Here is a 24,531-nt window from a genome sequence, read left to right on the forward strand (position 1 = left end):
GAATTCTTACTTTTCAGTTATTGTTGTGTCTTCCTAACTTCAAGCTCTTTATAGGAAAAACATCATTGTGTTTGCAGCAGTCAGGTTGCTACTTCTGGTTGCTATGTGACTGCCAATGCCTTCTACTGTTGTTCACATCATGTGTGCAGTCGCTTGTTTTGCTTCTGTCTCCTCCACTGTTCTTCTGTTGTGCATCTGTCCCATTTGATCTTCTGGAGCTCATGTTTACATCATTTTCATAATTTCTTCCACTATTCCATGACATCCTAAAATTCTGTCCACTCACAGCTCTACTACCTTCCTCTAACATATCAATACCATAAAGTGCCTCCAGAAATTGTGGTAAATTGTAATTTGGTACTGTTAATGGCTTTCCTCTGATGTTTAGTGATAGTTTTCCCTTTAAAATCCATGAGATATCTACTGGTGGCATGTTCCTGTCCCAGTGCTTTGCCTGATGTAAATACTTTCCAAAATATCTGCATTGTCTTACATTGGATGGCTCCAGACTGGAAACCTCTTTCCATAATCTCTCCTGAATCCCATGTGACCATTATTTTGACAAAAATGCACTTTCAAACTCTTTCTAAGTCTCATAAGCAATACCTCCTTCCACTGTCCACAAAGCTGTGTCACACTGCATGTAACCTCTGACTAAACTGATCATCTGGTTTCCTGTCTAAGTTTGTGACAGAACACTGTGGAAACTTTTTATGAATACCACTAGTGAATTTCATGTTTTCTGGGTATGAATGTAGAAATTTGTGTGTGTTGAATCATATTATCCTCTATGATGTATGTGGTCATTATATCCTAGCACCTCCCCCCCCCCCCCCCCTCCCCATCCCACCATCAGTTCTCACAACATTAACATTTTATGTACTAGTGGCATTCCCAAACCACTATCTCAACTGACTGAGTTTTGTTCATTAACTTTTTAATGTCAAATCATCATTCTTGGGGATCCAAATACTATTTGCTTCAACTTGACCTATAATTTACTTTGTCTCTTGTTTAACTCTTTCTATGTTAGAAATTAAAGCTTCTTTTACTGTTTCTAATTACTGACTAAGGTTCCATATATCTTGCCTGTCCTTTCCAAAATCGTGCATTTGCACTTCTCATGGTTGTTCTATAATGCATTGATATGGGTTCTGATAATTTCTGCTGTGTGCACATCTGTCTGCAGCTTGTAGCCATTAAAACCTCTTGAATTTCATCCAATAATTCCTTGGCCAGTGCTTTTCTCCATCTAAGAATTTTTACCTTGCATTTCATACCACTCCATAAATTGGTCATCAAACATATTCAGTATTTGTTTATCTCTTTGTGAACTCCATGTACCACATTTTATTTCTAATGTGATTTCCATGTTTTATAATTTTTCCATTAAATTGTTTTCCTGTTCATGAAATTTGTTATCTAAATCATGTTCATGCTGTACAAATTTATTTGGTAATGTGTCCTTTATTGTTTCCATCTGAACATTTTGTGTAGACAAAGCCTGTGATCCAGTCATGCTGTTTACTTTTGCAGTTAACCCATCTCATGAACCTACTCTTTTTGTCATTTCCAAAGCCAATCTATTTAGCCTATTAAGTGTGTAGTTCATGAGTGCATGCCTCTTCTTCAGTCATGCCAGCGAGCCCTGGTGTGGTGGTGCTGTGTAATTTTCTCATACATAAAAGTTTTCCTCCATGTTTTCATTTTTGAATTGAATTGATAATGGGTGGGAATGAATAAAATGAATTGTAGAAGTTAACAAAAATCTATTGTCATGATATTACAAGTCATTTTCAGTGAGAAAAAATTTTGAAGCTAGGTGCTGCACACAAAGAAACTTCACATTCTGCACACCAGTATGAAGTCTCTTTGCGAAGGCCTTCTTTCAGGACATCACACACTTCTTTGTTGGTCTCTTCTTTGTTGTGGGTGGCAGAAGGTCTAGAAAATGCCTGGCAGTAAGGCGTGTTGCTTTTGGTCTTTGAGGTGGGTGCCCTAATGATTTCCCTTGTTGTGTTGAAGATATGGCCAACTGTCTGCCAAGACTAATCCTAATGCTCATTCTACTTAGTTTCAGCACGTTTCTAATACAGAATGTATGGATTGAAGCATTGCAGTGTCCAACAAGTGGCAGAAAAGCTTCTGATAATAGTTTTCAGCCTACTCCGGCCATGCCTCCTATATTCTTGTTGTAATCAATAACAACATGTGACTGTTGAATGATTCCCTTATTCAAGTTCACATTTAAAAATGAAGGTACTGACTACAACAACATAATTTTTGTCCTTACATTTCATTACACCTGTTTCCTCTGTTCCCTGTTATGTACTCTTCCCTTCTCCTGTTTTTCCATTTTTATGAAGTCGGCATACTCCTTCCTGTACAGCTGGTTAGTTTTTAAACTAAATCTGGACTGGTGTACCAGTTATCCAGATGAATGCAGTGACCTTTCTTGAGGAGTTCATGTGCATGCTCCAAAACAATTTGAGTTCTTATTGTTTCTTCTGGATAGTGGCTACCATAATTATTGTCTTTTCCGGTTTAAACAATAAAATTACGTAGATACCCAGAGCTGCTTTCACAGAGGTCATAGAATTGGATGCTGAATCTGTTGCACTTTGATGGAATAAATTGCTTCCATCCAAGTCATCCTTTCCAGAGCAACAACAATTCATCAGTGGCGAGGTTCCTTTCTGGCATGTATAGTGATCTGAATTCATGCACAGATGCTCCACAATCAGGTGAATTTTGAATAGTTTTCTGCTGACAGTGCCTAGTGAATTATACAGGTTATTGTCAGCAAAGTGGTGCCACAGCTCTACTACTGTTACCACAGAACTGACATTGATCACAAACCGAACTAGCATGCACACATGCACTAGGTACCATCTGCTGCAGTAGTGTCTTGTCATCAGATGTTTCTGAATCAAAGTCACTTTTCTTAGTCTTGACATCTGTATCTTGAAAACTTGCAGAACTGTCACTGAAATTATCATCACTTTCTAAAAGCAACTACTCTATTTCAAAACCTGATAAATGACTTTTTTGCCATTGCAAAAGATCACTCACTAACACAGCAGTAAACACAGTTGAAAAAGACACAGTTTTGCTGTCACAAAAGTAGTTTCATAATGTAGTCGACACTATTGTATTTTAAAATTCTTATTATAAATTAGGAAACAAAGACATGAGCATGCCTTTTTTTTCATCTGCCCTCTTCCATGGTTAGAAGGGGAAGACAAGATACATTTTCCTCACCCTGTCCTCATTTATTTCATAACAGATGAAAATGAGTTGGCAGCAGAGGCAAATGCTATTTAAGTGAGTATGTATCAGCTACAAAGAAATACTTTATGGTAATAAAAATGGAAATGTCGTGTGGCTAGGGACTCGCGTCGGGTAGACCATTCGCCTGGTGCAGGTCTTTCGATTTGATGCCACTTCGGTGACCTGCACGTCGATGGGGATGAAATGGTGATGATTAGGACAACACAACACCCAGTCCCTGAGCGGAGAAAATCTCCGACCCAGCCGGGAATCGAACCCAGGCCCTTAGGATTGACAGTCTGTCACGCTGACCACTCAGCTACCGGGGCAGACATACTTTATGGTTAAAAAAATAAAGAAGAAAACAATAGCTAACACCACAAAGCTTAACAGAAACAATTATGCTGCAGCCAGGGGAGGTGTGATATATTACAAAAGGCCTCTGTGCACCCTGTCATTAGTGTTTGTGGTCCCTATGGGAACACCCACCTGTTTCTTTAGATATGTGGACGATACCTTTGTTATCTGGTCACATGGAAGAGATAAACTGGCAGACTTCCTCACACATCTCAATTCCAAACACGAGAATATTAAGTTCACCATGGAGATCGAAACGGTTGGGATGCTCCCTTTCCTAGATCTTTTGATTATAAGACGAGCTGACAGCAGTTTGAGCCACAGCATGTATAGGAAGAAGACACACACCGATTTGTACCTACATGCGGATAGCAGCCACCACCAGACACAATAGAATGGTGTGCTCAAAACTCTTGTACACAGAGCTCACACCATCTCCGACAGGGACAGACTCCAACAAGAATTGGACCATCTGAAGACCGTGTTTCGGAGGAACGGTTACAAGGAAGGGCAAATTTGGAAGGCTCTACATCTCACACCTGCAGCACCGGCAGAAACTGGGGATGAACCTCAGGAGGAGGCGGCCTTGTCTATTATTTTGTTTTGGGGGGCCTTATCTGGAAAAATTAGACGCATTTTACGTAAACGCCAAGTGAAAATCATCTTCCGTCCTCCAAGCAAAATCAAGAGCCTTCTTGGTAGTGTCAAGGACAACCTTGGTCTACATAAATCAGGGGTTCATCAGATACCTTGCCAATGTGGTAGTGTATACATAGGGCAGACCATTCGTACCATTGAGGACCGATGCCAAGAACGTCAACGGCACACTAGACTGCAACAGCCCAGTAAGTCGGCTATCACTGAGCATTGCCTGTCAGAACTCCACAGCATGGATTATGATCAAACCAAAGTCCTGACACTGACTTCCAAATACTGGGACTATGTCATCAAAGAAGCCATAGAGATCAGAGTAAGGGAGCCACAACTAAATCGTCACAGCAGTTACATCCTTAGCAAGGCATCGGAACCCGCAATCACCCGGATTAAAAAGAAAACCGATATTTCCCAGAGTGTACCGACTTTGGGGGAGGAGGGAAGAATAATGAGAATGGTGCCGGCAGACCCTCCTGAACAAGAAGACCTAGGACGCAGCGTCCAGATGGCAGCAGAACAGATGCTGTACCTGGACCACGTGCAGGGCCTGGACCGCACTGACTCATAGGAAGCGCCTGAGGGAGGAGTGGGAGGGGGATTGTCCTATATATACATGGCGCCAGCCCACTGCCGGTCAGTACATCAGCGCACCTGATGATGACAATGTGGTAGATTGCCGAAATATTGTGTCCTGTGCACACTCACACCAGGCTGTTCACCCGAGATTTATTTTGCCATATGTAGGCAGCTTTATTATATTCGTAGAGTCCCTTCTTAATACTGGTCTTGATACTTTTTAAGTAAGAGGTCCAAGATAATGGGCATCAATCTTAAACTGTCAGCCTATTTAGGATTTGCAATATTCCAGTGATGCTTTCCTATAGATGAAACAAATCTGTGATGATATTATAATACATCTGGAAAATTTCAGGTTCTAGTGAAGTCCTGCTTATTAAGTTAGTTATTAAGGTAGAACTAATTTTCAGAATTATTTTTGAAAATTTGTCAACACCATACAAACCTGTGTTTTTGAAAGCCATTATAGTTCTACTAATTTCGATAAAGGATGTTTTTACAATGTCTACATTCCTGAATGTTTGTGGGATGAAGTTTTCCACATATAAAATCAAAGGGAAAATATAGTTGAGAAAACTGTTACATTACAGCAGACAGTGACAAAATAGATGTAATTAGATTGAGAAACCACACCGATCTTGTGTACTATTCATATTAACAACTTTTTCAGTATTTGACAATGACATTTTGATTTTTCTCATAGCAAAATGTTTTATGAACTTCGATGAGGTAATAGATTCTTTCACAGAAAGGAATGCATGCCTTGTCAATTTGTAGCAAGATTATATAGAAAAAAATCTATGGAATCTAAGGATTGATGATGATGTTTGGTTTGTGGGGCGCTCAACTGCGTGGTTATCAGCGCCCATACAATTTCCCAACCTTTTCTCAGTCCAATTTCGCCACTTTCCTGGATGATGATGAAATGATGAGGACAACACAAACACCCAGTCATCTCGAGGCAGGTGAAAATCCCTGACCCCGCCGGGAATCGAACCCGGGACCCCGTGCTCGGGAAGCGAGAACGCTACCGCGAGACCACAAGCGGCGGACAGGAATCTAAGGATTGAAGAAATGTCTACTGTCTTGTTTGTCTCTTGTATTTACTGGTTTTATGTTTCCCACATTTAATTTTATGTTAAGAGAGGAAGTTATTAGCCAATAGGGAACAAAGAGTGCAAATGTTCTGAAGAATTCTTATTCTCCTGGTCACAAATAATCCCACCCAGTATTAAATGGGAGTTTTTTTAAGGGGGCAGGATGTCAAATCATTGGACTGGAAGTAGGAGAGGCACAACAGGAAGTTTTAATTTCCACTGTCCTGAATATAGGTTTGATGACTCCCATTACAAAATATATATGTTTGAATTCCACAGAGCAAAATACAGCGATGTGTGATAAAAGAATGCTATGTGAAGAGGTGTCGCACTGTAATTTGGCACACTTAAGGCCAAATAACATGTCTTACATTTCCTCAAACATATTCGTTTTATATATCAAACTCTTTAGAAAGATATTCACTAAAAGACGAACATATTTTTCAAGAATCTATTTTTTAAAATTTTTGATGTCCTATCTCAAATGCATTTGAGGGAACTCTGACAGCCTAATGAAACTCCACAGACATCCTACATCCTCATGCGTCAGCTCTCATGAATTTTTTTAAGGGGGAAGAATGTCAAACCGTTGGGCTAAGAGTAGGAGAGGCACTGTCCTGAATATAGGTTTGATGGCTTCAATTACAAAATATACATGTTTGAATTCCACAGAGCAAAATACTGTGACATGTGATAGAAGAATGCTGTGTGAAGAGGTGTGGCATGGTACTTTGGCACACTTAAGACCAAATACATGTCTTATATTTCCTCAAACATATATGTTTTATTTATCAAATTCTTCAGAAAAATGTGTGTGGCAACATGAATATATTTTTGAAAAATCATGTTTTTTTTTTACATCTCGTCTCAAATGCTTGATTGGGAGGCACTATCAATTTTTTCCCCTGGTTTGGAAATATTGTAGACCCGGGACTGTCTTCATGTAACTACATAAAATAAAAATAATTATGGACTCTTCATTCAACTTAATGACTTAAATATAAAAAATGTATACTATTCATTTAGAGTTTTCACTGTACACAATCTCATACACTTTCGGCTGACTTTAGATCCATGACCATACCGCCACGCCTCTATTACATCTGTATGCCTTACTTTCTGCCTGTCTGAAAAACCGAGTTAGTGATACTTCATGATAACTGAGATTCTGAACTCAGAAAAATGGTGAGACATTTGTGTTATACACTAGAAGTCACCTTTTCTTTATCTTTAACCTCTACTCTGAGTTTTCTAAGTAATCTTTAACTGAATCTTTAACTGTGTAATATGCAGTATTTAAGAGGTACCCTTAGGCTGCCTTTTTAAATAAACATATCTTAGCTATGTCTTTCAGTTCCTTGGACAAGTTATTATACAATTTTAGTCCCTAATAAGAAATACTATTTAGTGGTTTTTGCTTCCTTTTCCTTGTAGAATGTAAGTCCAAACTGGCTTCATCAGAAGTTTCTTTACAGAGACTGTATGCAATGGAGGGTCCCTCCCATAATGCTATTGAGTACATCTCTGTCCAGTGCATGATCAGTTATTCTATTAAACTTGAACCGTAGTTTCTCTACATACTCCTGACCTGTGCTGAAAGTTTCAAGTTACTCATTGATACTGAACATATGTATCTTTCTGCTTGTTTTAGCTGTCCTGTGTACATTGGTAATCATTGTTGCCATTACCATGTCATGGTCACTGATACTAGTTTTGACGAGGACATCCTCAAAGAGGTCAGGTCTATTTGTTGCCATTAGATCCAATACATTTCCATTATGAGTGGGGTTTCCAAATTATCTGTTCTAGGTAGTTTTTAGAGAAGGCATTTAGTAACGTTTCATACAATATCTTATCATGCCCACCACTAACAAAACTGTATTTTCCCAGTTGACTGATGGATGATTAAAGAATCCACCAATGATTACAGTATGATTAGGGAGCATACATACAAGTGAAATGACATTTTCTCTAAGGTTTTTGGTTACATCAGGAGATGAGTCTTGTCGGGAACAGAAGGATCTAGTTATCATTTTATGATCACCCCTCATACTGAGTCCAGCCCAAACAATCTCACATGTTGTTTCAATTTCTGTCTCTGTGGATTTGAGTTTTTGTCTACTATGACAAATGTACTACTTCCTTTTCCCATTAGCCTTTCTTTTCGATATATACTTAAATTTTCCCAAAAAATCTCGTGCTATCAGTTTCAGGTTCCAACCAACTTTCCACACCTCTTGTGCTATCAGTTTCAGGTTCCAACCAACTTTCCACACCTAATAAGCTTCATTGATTTTCACTTGATCTTGCTTAATCCGTGTACACCATATACATGAAATAAAAGCTTGCGTTATTTCTGCTATCACATATAACATCACTGTCAGTAGCTGATGCGATATGAAATGTAATGATCACATAGGTTCAGTCATTGATAAAGCAGGTGCCAGTTTTGGTTTATCAGTAGAATACTGAGGAAGTGCCGTCACTCTACAAATGAGATATCTTATAATCATTCGTGCAACTGGTTCTAGAATATTGCTCAAAAGTGTGGGATCCTTACCATGTAGGACTTGCAGGGGATATTGAATGTATACAGAGAAGGGCAGCATGAATAGTCACAGGTAGCCCCCCCCCCTGTTGGTGGGAGAGTGTCACAGAGATACTGAACTGGTATACTCTTGCAGAGTACTACCCTGAGAAAGTCTGTTAACAAAGTTTCAAGAACTTGCTTTAAATGATGATTATAGCAAAGTACTACAACACCCTACATATCCCTATGTAGGGATCATGCAGATAATATTAGAATAATAACAGCAAACACAGAGGTATTCAGACGATCATTCTTCCTGCACTCCATATATGAATCGAATAACTGTTACAATGGGGACATACCCTTTGCCATGCACTTCACGGTTGTTTGCATAGTGTAGACATAGACATAGATGTAGAAGATGAAATAAAAATACAATTAGCATGACATCAGATCAAGTGGAGCTATTCCACCTTATAACAACTTCAGTAACATTCACCTGCTGTGATCCCTCCTCCACACACCATTAGGGGGCCTGTGGAGTATGATGTACATGTAGATCACACCAACTCCTGCCAGTGATGTTGTATGTGACAGCAAAAATAAAGCAAGCTTTAGTCTTTTTTAACCAATCTGCTTTTCACATTAACTGAATTTTCTATCAGTGCTTGGCAGAACATGATAATAATATTAAATAGGAAACACTTTCTTATGTCCTGGAAAAAATTATATTATTTCATAAACTCCATCTACCTGGTTCTTAGGCCACCTTGAAGTGACAGCTGAATGTCACAGACACAGATCAAATTATGTGCAACTTACACATTGTTATTTACACAAAAGATACAAAAATGACTTGTTGAGTATTTACATAGGAAAATGTTACATTTTTTGTCACATAGAAATAGTTACGTTCACTAAAATAGGAAAAGTTTTTATGTGGATATACATTTAGCAACTGATGAAAAATTTTTCAGTTTTAATATACTGTTTGTAACTAAAACTTAAATTAACAGAGGGGATAAACGTCCTTATTATAGATATGTATTAGCATAAACAGACAGTTATTCAGCATTTACAGAAAAACCATAGTTACAGATATGATCATCACTGCAAGTTCCCAGCATCTACATGATCAGATTTCCATTTGATGGTGCAGTACCTCAACCTCATATCTGTTCCATTGAGTCTGCCTTTCAAACTGAACTACAGAGCATAAGACACATCACTTCTAGTAATGGCATTCGCTCTGTTCTGATTGATAACATACTATGAAAGAAGAAAATGCATAGTATTATACCATTTCTGTATGCTGGCCAACAGGAACCAGTCAGTAATAATAAATACAGGGGCATCATCCCATATATTAGTAGAATTTAAGATAATCCTGCATTTTGTTTACCTTCAGCATATCAGAATTTTTATTCAGTAGTAAAGACAAACTGCAATCTCTGATGCAAAGTGGTGTGTATAAAATCATGTGCAAGCACTGTGCTAAAGTATATATTGGTCACTCTTCAAGATCTGTGGCAATTAGATTCTCTTAATGTGAGAAAACCTGGAGATTAAGAAAGAAAAAAAATCCACCTTTGCTGATCATCATTTAATAGAAAACCACTCATATTATGTAGAATGCTAAGTTTCGTAATCTGTTAAGAACAGCAGAGAGATTATCCTACTTGAAATCAACAAACAGATGACACAGAATAACAACTTGGTATTTAATGACCAAATTTAGTTTCATCTCCCTCCTTTCCCCATCCTCTATGTTAAATTAAGATATAGTTACAGATACTAGATGAAAATTGCAAATTCAACTTTATTTTTCATCAGTTGTTAAATGTATTTCCACATTAATTTTGTTTCATCTTTTTAGTTAAGATAATTATATTTGCAAGACAAAAAATGTAATGTTTGGCTATGTATACACCATACATCCTCCCTCCATGAACCATAGACTTTGCCGTTGGTGGGGAGGCTTGCGTGCCTCAGCAAAATACATAGCCATACCGTAAGTGCAACCACAATGGAGTGGTATCTGTTGAGAGGCCACACAAATGTGTGGTTCCTGAAGAGTGGCAGCAGCCATTTCAGTAGTTACAGGAGCAACAGTCTGGATGACTGACTGATCTTGCCTTGTAACATTAACCAAAACGGCTTTGCTGTGCTGGTACTGCGAACAGCTGAAAGCAAGAGGAAACTACAGCTATAATTTTTCCTAAGTGCATGCAGCTTTACTGTATGGTTAAATAATGATTGCGTCCTCTTAGGTAAAATATTCCGGAAGTATAATAGCCCCCATTTGGATCTCTGGGCAGGGACTGCTCAGGAGGACATTGTTATCAGGAGAAAGAAAACTGGCATTCTACATATCGAGCATGGAATGTCAGATCCCTTAATTGGGCAGGTAGGTTAGACTATTTAAAAAGGGGAATAGATAGGTTAAAGTTAAATATAGTGGGAATTAGTGAAGTTCAGTTTCAGGAGGAACAAGACTTCTGGTCAGATGAATACAGGGTTATCAATACAAAATCAAATATGGGTAATGCAAGAGCAGGTTTAATAATGAATTTAAAAAATAGGAGCATGGATAAGCTACTACATACAGTATAGTGAATGCATTATTGTAGCCAAGATAGACATGAAGCCCATGCCTACCACAGTAGTACAAGTTTATATGCCAACTAGCTCTGCAGATGATGAAGAGATTGAATAAATGTATGATGAGATAAAAGAAATTATTCATATAGTGAATGGAGATGAAAATTTAATAGTCATAGGGGACTGAAATTCGATATTAGGAAAAGGAAGAGAAGGAAAAGTAGTAGATGAAAATGGAATGGGGATAAGGAATGAAAGAGAAAGCCGCCTGGTGGAATTTTGCACAGAGCATAACTTAATCATAGCTAACACTTGGCTTAAGAATCGTGAAAGACGGTTGTGTATGTGGAAGAGGCCTGGAGGCACTGGAAGTTTTCAGATAGATTATACAATGGTATGGCAGAGATTTAGGAACCAGGTTTTAAATTGTAAGGCATTTCCAGGGGCAGATGTGGACTCTGACCACAATTTATTGGTTACGAATTGTAGACTAAAACTGAAGAAATTGCAAAAAGGTAGGAATTTAAGGAGATGGGACCTGTAGAAACTGAAAAAAAACAGAGGTTGTAGAAAGTTTCAGAGAGAGTATTAGGGAACGATTGACAAGAACTGTCAAAAGAAATACAGTAGAAGAAGAATGGGTAGCTTTGAGAGGTGAAATAGTGAAGGCAACAGAGGATCAAGTAGGTAAAAAGGCAAGGGCTAGTAGGAATCCTTGGGTAACAGAAGAGTTATTGAATTTAATTGATGAAAGGAGAAAATATAAAAATGCTGTAAATGAAGCAGGCAAAAATGAATACAAACGTCTCAATAATGAGATCAGCAGGAAGTGAAAAATGGCTAAGCAAGGATGGCTAGATGACAAATGTAAGGATGTAGAGGCATATATCACTAGTGGTAAGATAGATAATTCCTACAGGAAAATTAAAGAGACCTATGGAGAAAAGAGATCCACTCATATGAATATCAAGAGCTAAGATGAAAAACCAGTTCCAAGCAGAAAGGTGGAAGGGGTATATAGATGGTCTGTAGAAGGGCGACGTACTTGAGGGCAGTATTATGGAAATGGAAGAGAACATAGATGAAAATGAAATGGGAGATATGATACAGCATGAAGAATTTGGTAGAGCACTGAAAGACCTAAGTCAAAACATGGCCCTGGGAGTAGACAACATTCCTTTAGAACTACTGACAGCCTTGGGAGAGCCAGCCCTGCCAAAAGTCTACCATCTGGTGAGCAAGATGTATGAGACAGGCGAATTACCCTCAGACTTCAAGGAGAATGTAATAATTCCAATTCAAAAAAAAAAAAAAAAAAAAAAAAAAAAAAAAAAAAAAAAAAAAAAAAAAAAAAAAAAAAAGTGGGTGTTGACATATGTGAAAATTACTGAATTATCAGTTTAATAAGTCAAGGCTGCAAAATACTAAAACAATAGAAATATTGGAACATGTAAGGCAATACTAACCCTGCTATTTATCTTAGAAGATAGATTAAGGAAGGGCAAATCTACATTTTTAGCATTTGTAGACTTAGAGAAAGCTTTTGACAATGTTGACTGGAATACTCTCTTTGAAATTCTGAAGGTGGCAGGGGTCAAATACAGGGAGTAAAAGGCTATTTACAATTTGTACAGAAATCAGATGACAGTTATTAGAGTTGAGGGGCATGAGAGGGAAGCAGTGGTTGGGAAGGGAGTGAACAGGGTTGTAGCCTATCCCCGATGTTATTCAATCTGTATGTTGAGCAAAAAGTAAAGGATACAAAAGAAAAATTCGGACTAGGAATTAAAATCCATGGAGAAGAAATAAAGACTTTGAGGTTTGCTGATGACATTGTAATTCTGTCAGAGACAGCAAAGGACCTGGAAGAGCAGTTGAACAGAATGGACAGTGTCTCTAAAGGAGAATGTAAGATGAACATCAGCAAAGCAAAGCAGTGATAATGGAATGTAGTTGGATTAAATCAGGTGCTCCTGAAGGAATTAGATTAGAAAATGAGACACTTCAAGTAGTAAATGAGTTTTGCTATTTGGGAAGCAAAATAACTGATGATGATTGAAGTGGAGAGGATATAAAATGTAGACTGGCTGTGGCAAGAAAAGCATTTGTGAAAAAGAGAAATTTATTAACATTGAGTGTAGTTGTAAAGTGTCAGAAAGTTTTTTTCTGAAAGAATTTGTATGGAATGTAGCCTTGTATGGAAGTTAAATACGGACGATAAATAGTTTAGATGAGAAGAGAATAGAAGCTTTCAAAATGGGTTGCTACAGAATAATGCTGAAGATTAGATGGGTAGCTCACATAACTAATGAGGAGGTATTGAATAGAATTGGGGAGAAGAGGAATTTGTTGCCCAACTTGACTAGAAGAAGGGATCGGTTGGTAGGACATGTTCTGGGGCATCAAGGGATCACCAATTTAGTATCGGAGGGCAGCGTGCTGGGTAAATTTGTAGACAGAGACCAAGAGATGAATACACTAAGCAGATTCAGAAGTATAGGTTGCAGTAAGTACTGGGAGATGAAGAAGCTTGCACAAGATAGAGTAGCATGGAGAGCTGCATCAAACCAGTCTCTGGACTGAAGACCACAACAACAACAACACACTGTCATTTTTGTATCTTCTATATAAATATTATCTGTGTAAGATGCGTTTCATTTTATCCATATTTTTGACATTTGGTTGACCTATGAAGATGGGTTAAGAAGACAAAAACTGATTCATGAAACAAATAAATGTAATTTTTGCAGAACAATAGGAAGTGTTTCTTGTTTATGTAATACTACTCAGCTTTTCTCGATAAGTCATCGTAGAACTTGTGTTTTAGCATCAAGAACAGGCTTCTCAACATCTTCAAGGCAGTTACTAAATTTCTTTGCCACTGACTTGCCATTTTTGTCCTTTGGCCAATGAGGTCACAATTACTGACTCCTGCATAAAAAGAATTGATTCATATGATATGCTGTTTGAATGAGACATTCTAAAAGTTGAAGTGTCAAAGCAAATCTAATTTATGAGAAGAATGAAAAATGGTAATTTCATTTCATTTTCAGATTGGAGAGACAATTCTTGCAAATCTGGAAGATAACTGGCCATGGATATTGGGCTTCATGGGTATAGCAGAAGTTGTTTGTATTGTCTACATAATCTTGATGCAGTTCTTGGCTGGTGTTATGGTTTGGCTGTCTTTATTGGCTGCTGTTGGACTTAATGCATACTGTGAGTATTTACACTCTAAGACCAAGAAGTTCACTGAGAGTTTATTCTTCACATACAACTTAAATAGAGTAATTGTAAATATCCACTCATCAACATCCTGAGATATCACTCCAAATATGTCACTGGAGTGTGGCACTGAACTTAACTCACATTCTTAGGTCCTCTTCAATCTTAAGTTAAACACTATCAGTGAAAATCCTTAGACCTATCAAAGCACTCTAAATTCTGTCTGTGTCCTTTTTGATCAGAGTTTTGGGAATTTTAATTGTGCATGGAAGAATATTACAGGTGTGTGTGTGTGTGTGTGTGTGTGTGTGTGTGTGTGTGTGTGTGTGTGTGTTTGTGTATGTCTATGACACACACACACACACACATATGCGTGAGACTTGTAACATTCATCTCAATATGTTACTACTGTCATTTGCTATACAAATAAGTATGTAAAGCATAACTGCTATGGTGCAACTATTGTAGATACACACATGAAGTGGGTATGAAAAATTGACAGCATAATGTTCTCTTTTTCTTTTTTCCCTCCAAAATAATTGGGAAATGTGACTAAGGTAAATCTGTGTGCTTCTTCACCAAAATGAAGTGTCTCTACATCCACATATCTATTTCGTAAATTGCTATAAAGCACATGATGGAATTATTTTCAGCACAGTACCATGTATTAGCATTCCTTACATTTCATTTATGGATGGAGCATGGGAAGAATGATTAATTATATGTCCCTTCATTATCTTTCTGAGGCAAAAACATAAGAGCTTAAAGGGAGTACAAAAGCTGGTTGGGTATAAAATGGTGGAAGATTGTTGCTCAGGGTTTATCTTCAGTTTGGTGTATGTTTTGATGAAATAATTTGCTGTACAAGTAATTTCTACAGGTAGAAAGAGCCCTTGTTAAGTTGCAACAAGATATCTTGGGAACTGTTTGCTCTAGATGGCTATGATTTATGTTAAATGGTAGTAGACATCCTACTGCACAGGTTGGTTGCATTGGTTGCTGTGATATTGCTTCCCAGTTGTGGTATAATGCATGGTATCATCCATATTTTGTGAGGCCCATTAATTGAGCATTGTGTATAATTGGACTTATTGCTCATTGAGTTGTGTTTCTCTCTTTAATATGACTCTACCAAAGGAAATATTTAAGAGGGGAAAAATAAGGGAAATAAATTCTACAGAATGTGTCCTGTTGGAAATTTACATCCAGAGAATGAGGTTAGGGCAAGCAACACTGAACAGAGTTCTTCACCAGCAAGTGCATCCAAAAAGAAACTTGTGAACAGTAACAAAATATACAGTGAAACAAGTACCAGTGACATAAATTTAATATTAGATTTAAGTGTACTGAAAACAATATTTAATCAAACTACATACTGTAATCTGTGTGATGGAGACACAATAATTTCTGAAAATATCTTAAAAAGAACAGTTTAGTTCTTAGTTCTCTTGTTTGAGTTGTGAGAGTAAGAAAGAGTTTTGTACATATGAGAAATGTAAAAGCAATAACCTTTTTGAGACAAACATCAGATATTTCTATGGGCTGGTAATGACTCTAAAGCTGGAAAAACTTTGTGTGCTCCTATGAATCTGTCATCTCTCCTACTAATGTTTTAAGACACACAGATGCTTTAGGGAAAACAATAAAAGTAGCTGCAGAAAAATCAATGAAATTTGCAACAGTAGAAGTAGTTGAAGAAAATTATGCTAACAATGACATTTGAATAGCATTTGTCAGATCATGGCAGAAAAGTGCAATCACTCTAAAAATTCTTGTGCAGCTGCCATAATGATTGATACTGGGAAGGTGCTTGATGTTGAAGTGTTGTCAAAACACTGCCATGGATGCACAGAAGTGGGTACCAACAGTGGAAAGCAACAATTGCATGAACACAACTGTTGGAAAACATGCAAGGATCCAGAGGAGGAATGGAAAGTGCGTTAGCTATGAAGATCTTTCAGTACTTTCAAGGACAACTTGGAGTTTGCTCTGCTAAATTCTTTGTTGTTGGTGATTCCAGTTCATCCACATCAATAAATGACAGCAGACCCTGTGATGACTGAATACTGCACAAATCAGAATGTGTCTGCCATGTGCAGAAACAAATGGGTAGCCAGCTGCATAAAAGAAGGCAGAAATTTTCCAGCAAAAAGCATGAAGATAGCAAGAGTATTAGCGGACACTTGACTGACAAAACACTCAGTCAACCAAGCCATGAGAAAGAATTTAACAACGTGGAAGGAATTTAAAAAGCAGTGTTAAAAACATTTTTCCACAAGACGTCAAGTGATAACAAGCCACTACACAACTCGTGTTCAGTTGATTGGTGTAAATGCCACCAAGCTGAGGTAGCAGGAACCAAACACATCCATAGAAACACTAGCCATGAAGCTGCTGAAGCAATAATAAAGGCACTATACAGAGACCTAGCACAAGACCTAGCACATTTAGTTCTTCTGAAGCAATGTCGCACAGGAAAAACTCAAAATGCAAATGTCCCTGTCAGCAATGTTTATGGGTCAGGGTGCCCTAAGACGTATTTGTGGGCTTGGAAACACCAAAGATTGAGGTCAGTGATGTTGCGATCACCTTCAGTGATGGAAATATAGGCAGAATAAAGGTTCTGAAGCAATTTGGAATTATTAAAACTGGCCATGATACAGAAGCAATCCTACAAGAACTGGATAAACCGTGAGTCTCCAAGTTATAAATTATGGTCAAAAGTACAACATCAAAAATACACCACCAGCAGCAGCAAGATCTCTCAGACAGAGAGATTGCATCAGGATGATCATCAAGAAGATAAAGATTACAAAGCTGGAGAGTTTTAATTCAAAAGCAAGTTTTCCGTTACTTCAGCTTTCAAGTGTCATATCTGGAAAACTACTTTTTTTTGTAAATGTTTCCCATTATCTCAGAAATTACTTAAGTAAAGCTCTGAAATTATTACCTCTTGTTGACAGCAGTATTATGTTTATGTTGATCTACAATGGGAGAGATAGCACTCATAGTTTGATCATAAAAATATTTGTTTAAGAAAATTCTTGCTTTTTAAGACTTGTATTAAAAAATGCATATCTTGATTCCTAACAAATTTAGATACTTGATAGTAGATCAGTGAATATATAACCCTATAGCCTGGCAAAGTTTTGATTTATTACCTTGGTTAGTCCCTGAGAAAATGGGATATAAATATGTTATATATAACATTATCAAGAAAGGGCATTGATACTCCGCTTATGAATAGTAATATATATTTCTCCCAAAGAAACTTTGCTACATAATTTTCTCAACATATTAGACATTGCTTTGAATCTTTGTCAGTGGATTTTTTTCAGAATTTGCGTTAATACACTCTGATGAGAGAAACAAGCCTGTGACTAGTCACGATACTCCTCTTTGTATGTACTTAGGGTCCATTGATTGACCTGATAATGATCCCACACAACTGAGCATCATTCCAGTATTAGTCATAAAAAAGTTTTTATAATAACAGTGTTGTAGTATTCTACCAATAATCAAAGTCGGAGATACATTTTGCGTATTACCTTGGTTGTGTGATAGTTATCATCACAGATACTTACTCACTGAATTAGTGACACAACAAACTACAGTAATAAGATTTTAATTTTGTAGCTGGGGCTACAGTAGCCTAATTTCTCATGAAACACACAACTTTACATTTGTGTACATGTGATGGGAATAAGTATCTACCCGAGTGAAGTGCCATGTGTACTTCCTGGAGTATGTGAGTGGCAATTATAATTGTTCCTTGAGTTATTGTTCTGAGTTGCTTTCCATTCTAATAAAGTGGAGCTACCTTATAGGTGGATATTGTAATTTGCCTGCATTACTGGTGACTCCAAGATTAAAGTAGTTCACAAACGGAAATTACAGTCACATTTTGTGTTATTTTTTCATGGTCACGGAAGATGCAGCAAAATTGTTACTTACAATTGGTGAGAATATCCAGCAGTTACAACAGGAGATTGAAGTTTTATGCCTGGGTATAGTGAACTTACAACCTTTGGTGATATCTTCCATACTGCGAAAGTACCTACATATCGCTTGCCATTGACACCCATCTCATTCTTGTCATCTGTACTGCAGTTACAGTTAAGGTCCACACCATTTTTGTCAGCACAACCTGAGATTTGGTTCACAATTTTAGAATTTATTTTCACCCAACAGAAGATCATGGTGTACCAGGAGCAATTTACATTGGCTGTCAGTAATTTAGACCAGAGGGTAATTGCTGTACTTATGGATATCATCCTGCAGTCTCTGCACTGTCAGATCTGCCATGCACTCAACACTGTGTTGATCACTTGTTGCATCAAGTTGCCTGAACAGAAGCTCAAGCAGATGCTGTATCATGAGTGAAGAGATGACAGAACCTCTTTGGATTTCTGGAAGCATTTATGGGCTATGGTGGAAGAAGTTAGTGTTGTCTCCAAAGAGTTGCTACTCATCATCTGGCAACAGCAATTACCTCCACAGGTGCAGTTAACACTGATAATACAAGAGGGACAGCCCTTTGATAAATTGTTGTGGGTAGATGATTGTGCACACAGCATGCTAGACTTGGCAGCACCACCACTGTAGCACCACCAGATACTGATGCCACACATAACAGTCAGGCATTGGAGGCATCAGAAGAAGACCTGCATTGTTGCACAGTGGCATCATTTTGGTGAATGCCAAGTAAGACCCAATCTCATCAAGATATAAAAACCACACCGGAAAAGTTGGTCAACTGATTGCAGGTGTTGAAGCTTCAGATGGGTTCAGACAGATGCCCATGGGGACGATGTTTTACTAATCCACCAGCTCAAGACTGCACCTAAGGTCAAGATGCCACATTGGCCATCTGTTGGTATCATAGATTGTTTGACCACAGGGTGTGAAGTACAGGATGCCTTGTGATTACCCAAATGGCAAGAGCAGAACTGTTCAACTGCAGGCTATGAAGAGCATGATGCATTGTGATTACCCAAATGGCAAAAGCAGTCAGCAATAGGCACCACAGGCCATGGCACCTCCATGTGATGCTGACTTGATATGAAACACAGCCTAACACTAGTTCCTGGACCAGTGTGCTGCATTAACGTACCATGGAGACTGCAGAACCACCTGCCCTTGCAGATCAATCAGGAGTGCAACATAAACACATGGGAACATTGCACCAGTTGCTCATTGCTGACAGACAATGTGGGTTAGTACTTTTGGTGGATACTGGTACATAAGTCAACACACTGACAACCTTGTACACACTGGATATAATAGCACCAGAGTAATTACAACTGTTAGCTGTCAATAACTCTAGTATCAGGATGCTGGGTTGCAAAGAGTTGATAATCAACGTCAGTTTCACTACTCCTTTCAGTTGGACTTTTGTGGTAGTAGACATTTTCTCACCTATCTTAGGAGCAGATTTTCTTACACATTTTGTGTTGCCAGTGAATATGTCTAAAGTTGGCTCATAAGTGGAGTCAACAGCAGTACAGTCAGTGAGGGTTTAAACAGTTCTGCAGATGGTAGGAAACATTGTATCAGCAGTATACATCAACTGCCTGTTCTGCAGGGATCAATACTATTGCACAGCTCACAGCACAAGACATTATGCTACAACATATGGCCCCAGGGCCACTAGTTGGGTGGTGCAACTGTAGAATTACACCAGACAAAATGTTGGAAAATAAAATAGTTTTTGAAGAGCTGTTGCGTTCCTGTAACATACAACGTTCAGACAGTCCCTGGGCTCACCACTACATTTGCTCCAGAAGAAAAATGGTGCACTGAGTCTTTAAGGGGATTTCTGGATACTAAATGCCAGGACCATTCCAGAAAAATGTCCTATTCCACATATTCAAGAATCTGTGTATGCTTTCATTGGTGCAACAGTTTTCGCAGTCCTGGGTTGCTACGAGGTCTATAACCAGATTCCTGTAGCAGCTATGGTTGTTCCCAAGACAGCAGTGATCACATGTTTTGGCCTTTTTGAGTTCTTGTGCATGATTTTCAGACTTCAAAATGTGGCTCAGACCTGGCAATGGTTTGTCGACATAGTGCTGCTGGGATTGCCATTTTGTTTTATGTATCTTGATAACATTTTGATATTCTCTGCTGATGGAAAATCACACATCAGGTGTGTGGCTGAGGTACAGCAAAGGTCACGAATTTATGGTGTGTTATTAAAAGAAGACAAATCCATGGGTAGAGTTTCACAGGACTATATCTCCCCATCAACAGAAAAGGTGGCTTTGTTTCAAGAGCTGCCACATCCAAAGAATTACTGGCTACTACATTGGCTGCTAGGCATAGAGAATTCTTATCAAGATTTATAAGGAATTATGAATTCTTGGAGATGAAAAGTCTCCTCTATAAAAATCAACATGGATTCCCCAAACAGAGATGCTATGAAACTCAGCTCGCTCTGTTCCTCCATGAGATACACAGCACCGTAGACCATGGTGCTCAAGATGATGCCATGGGTACTTCGGGAAGGCATTTGACACTGTCCCATGCTGATGTTTACTGGAAAAAAAGAGCTTATTGAGTATCATAGCAGATTAGTGACTGGCTTCAAGACTTCCTTGCAGACAAAACTTAACACGTCACTCTTAACTGAGAAAAATTGACAGATGTAAAGGTAATTTCTTGACTACCCCAAGGAAGCAAGATAGGATCCTTACTGTTTACAATATATATAAGTGACCTAGTAGAAAGTGTCAGATGCTGTCTAAGGCTGTTCACAGATGATGTGGTTGTCTATAACAAAGTGGCAATGCCAGAAGATAGTAACAATTAGCAGTATATCCTGCCATTAATCCTGACAGACAGCTTTTTGGTTGTCATGCCTACATAGAATGCAGCACAGTTTAGCTTGTAGACCACATGACTGGTTTCACAGGTAGCCCTGCCTTTGATGGGACAGGTGATGTTAGTGACCAGACTGGCGTACGTGATGGTGGGAAGATGTGTGGACAGGTCTTGCATCTAGGTCTGTTACAGGGATATGGGCCATAAAGAAAGGGATTGGGAGCAGGTGTTATGTGAGGATGGACAAGTATATTGTTTAGGTTCAGTGGACAGCGGAATACCATTGTAGGAGGGGTGGAAAGGATAGTGGGCAGGACATTTCTCATTTCAGGGCATGACAAGATGTAATTGAAACCCTGGTGGAGAATGTAATTCAGTTGCTCCAGTCCTGGGTGGTATTGAGTTACAAGGGGAATGCACCTCTGTGGCCAGATGGTGGGACTTTGGGAGGTGTTGGTAGACTGGAAAGTAAGGCATGGGAGATTTGTTTTTGTACAAGGTTGTGATAGATGTTACATTGCATCTAATCCTCACTCCCCCCTACCCCAAGTACAAGCTTTTTCCTTCCTTCTCAATGCTAGGTAGCAAATTTTTCATTGTTTATCCCACAGTTCAGGTAGCACACTCCTTAATTGATCTAAAAAACATCCTCTGGATGCCATCCTCCATTTGGATCAAATTTTCTAAATTTCCCCCTGCTAAGGAAGGCATCATTTTGTGCTCTTATTAGGTTGCTTCCTGTTACTCCTCTATTATGTAATAGTAATTTCACTTTGTTCTTCACTTGTTGTGCAACTTTATACTTAACCTGCCAATAAGAGATTGCATCTTGTTTACCTCTCCACAAACCTCATCTGCACAGAGTAAGCATGTGTTTTGCTCTGATGCTATGTCAATAATGTGATCAAATTTTTTTGTCTATTATCAGCACCCATTTTGACATCAAATAGTTTTTTCAAGTGTGTAATGTAAATTGCAGTTTTTCTGCTGAGTTCATTCTGTACTTAACCAACTTCAGTTTTGCCTTCTCAAAACATTTGTATATTCTGTGGCTTGCTGATCTAACTCATCATTGAGTGAGTCTGTCTTTTGACTACATTCATCACCCACCTTCTTTATAAATTCCTCCATTCATTTGTTGTCTTCATCACTTTTTGTGACAAATTGCTTACTATTTTGGTCAATCCTTATGATAAGATCCTATTTTAATTGCTTACATGTTTGTTCCAATCTTCTATTGCACTCTGAAAATCTTTGATTCTGCATTTTCACCAAAATTGGAAAACTTTCTGACTCAGGCCTATACTCTTCTTGTCTGATCTTGTGTAAGATAGGTTATGATTCTGCATTCAGGTTTTCTATGTTTATTGACAAACTACTGTCCCCTATACCAGAATCTCCCAACATCTCACTGCTGTCTACTTCAGTTTTTATCTCTATCCAATTATTTTCACCACTTGATACAGTATTATACTCCTTATCTATTATCATGACTGTATTGTCTGACATGAATAAACATTTAAACAATGTGGCCTTCATCAACAATAGACACACATACGTGTGCACACATGCCCACACGCACACACACACACACACACACACACACACACACACACACACACACACACACACAAGTGCGTCACAGGCAACTGAAACCACACTGTGAACAGCAGCACCAGTACATGATGGGAGTATGAGTGATCAAATAAAAATTTGTTGCATGAGCAGAAAAAATATAACTGAGACACTGAACTCGCAAATAACTTCCCTCTATTGTACACAAGACATGATAAAAAATCAAATTACAATGCCATCAGTTCAGTAGCATAACCCACTTCTAAACAGCACAACTCACATTCATACATACATACATATGGACATATAGTCAAACGAATAAGGATTGACTTACATTTAAGAATACAGAAGATTCATGTGTATTTTAGTATTGCTTTAACAAGTTTGCATTGACTACTATTGAAAATCTCAGTATACACAGTTAATCAAACAATGGAAAATCCTGGATGGAAAGTAACATTATTATGAGAAGGAAAGCTGCTTCTTGCCATATAGCAGAGATGCTGAGTTGCAGATAGGCACAACAAAAAGACTCAATTATAGTCAAAAAGACACAGTTATATTGCTGATTAACAAACGCTATAGTATAACACCAAGTTTATAGTTCATCATCACCATATCCAATGTTTACTGTTTACATATGCTGTAATTATGAGATTGAGATGTGTTGAGGTTGGCATTGGGTCACAGCACTGCAACCGTCGTTTCACCATATCCTATATGTTTTTGATTGGTGACAAGTATGGTGATCTGGTGGATCAGGGCAAAAGGCTGACATCCTGTGACACCAAAAAGGTACATGTTCTTGCAGAAACATGTGGTCATGCATTGTCTTGCTGAAAATTGGCATTTGGGGTGTTGTGCGAAAAGGGCATGTCTACAGGTCACAGGATGGAATTCATGTAGGTCGAACTTGTCACAGTGCCCTGGACGAGCACCACCTGCGATTTGTGCTTCTGTGATTTGTACTTGTACCTAATAGCACCCCACACCACAAGGCCTTCAATTGGTGGTGTATGTCTTGTGCAAATGCACTCACTGTGATGCTGCTCCCCCTGTTTGCAGTGAACCAAAATGCGGACATTGTTTTCAAACAAATAGAACTTAGATTGGTCCAAGAACACTGTTTGATGCCGTTTCTGTTGCCTGTGATGTCGTTTCATACACCATTGGTGTCTAGCATATTCCTGCACATTTTGTCAAAGGTAGGCAAAGATGTGGGTGACCCCCATATCACCCATGCCTTAGTAAACGGCAATGGATTTCATCCCTGATAGTGTATGATGTGTTGTACTGTTCCACTATTGTTCCGGAGTTGAGGAGGACACAGATCCGTTTTGCAATGCCATTCAGATGTGGTGTCGATCTTCTCAGGGAGTGGTCTGGGTGATACGACCTGACTTGTCGTGTCATGTTCTATGGCCTTCTGTGAACCATCTGCACTCACCCGTTGCACCTCAAGACACTTTGTCCCACATGAGCAGCAATTTACCAGATGGATGCACCACTTTCTCTCATGCCAATAATGCACCGTCTTTCAAACTCACTGATTTGATGATACAGTTCTCACATACATTTGCGAGGCATCCCACATGTCTGCTCAAGTCACATTGATACATTACTTCTGGTTTATAGGAAGAACAAGAGCCGCAGGCACATTTTGCCAGTAGGTGGTGTTGCGATAGCAGTGTCTCCTTGAACCCATGGGCCAACATGCTTCAAATGCTAATCATTTATGCAGAATATACTGACATGCATGTCCTGTGAATATGAACGTCCTATATCTAGTCATTCAAAGTTTTCTGTTCTTCTGAACATGAGTGT

General features: G+C 38.5%; 1 protein-coding gene across 4 annotated transcripts in view; it reads left to right on the plus strand.

Moving 5' to 3' along the window:
• The window catches only part of LOC126184683 (choline transporter-like protein 4), a 264,367-nt gene that overhangs the window by 139,434 nt on the left and 100,402 nt on the right, over nt 1–24,531 (plus strand). For all 4 annotated transcript variants that reach the window (XM_049927179.1, XM_049927187.1, XM_049927206.1 and 1 more), the window contains one exon: nt 14,139–14,304. In XM_049927179.1, coding sequence (XP_049783136.1) covers nt 14,139–14,304 — 166 coding nt within the window. The remainder of the gene's footprint in view (nt 1–14,138; nt 14,305–24,531) is intronic.

Source organism: Schistocerca cancellata, chromosome 1, assembly GCF_023864275.1.
Source record: "Schistocerca cancellata isolate TAMUIC-IGC-003103 chromosome 1, iqSchCanc2.1, whole genome shotgun sequence".
Taxonomy (NCBI): Eukaryota; Metazoa; Arthropoda; class Insecta; order Orthoptera; family Acrididae; genus Schistocerca; species Schistocerca cancellata.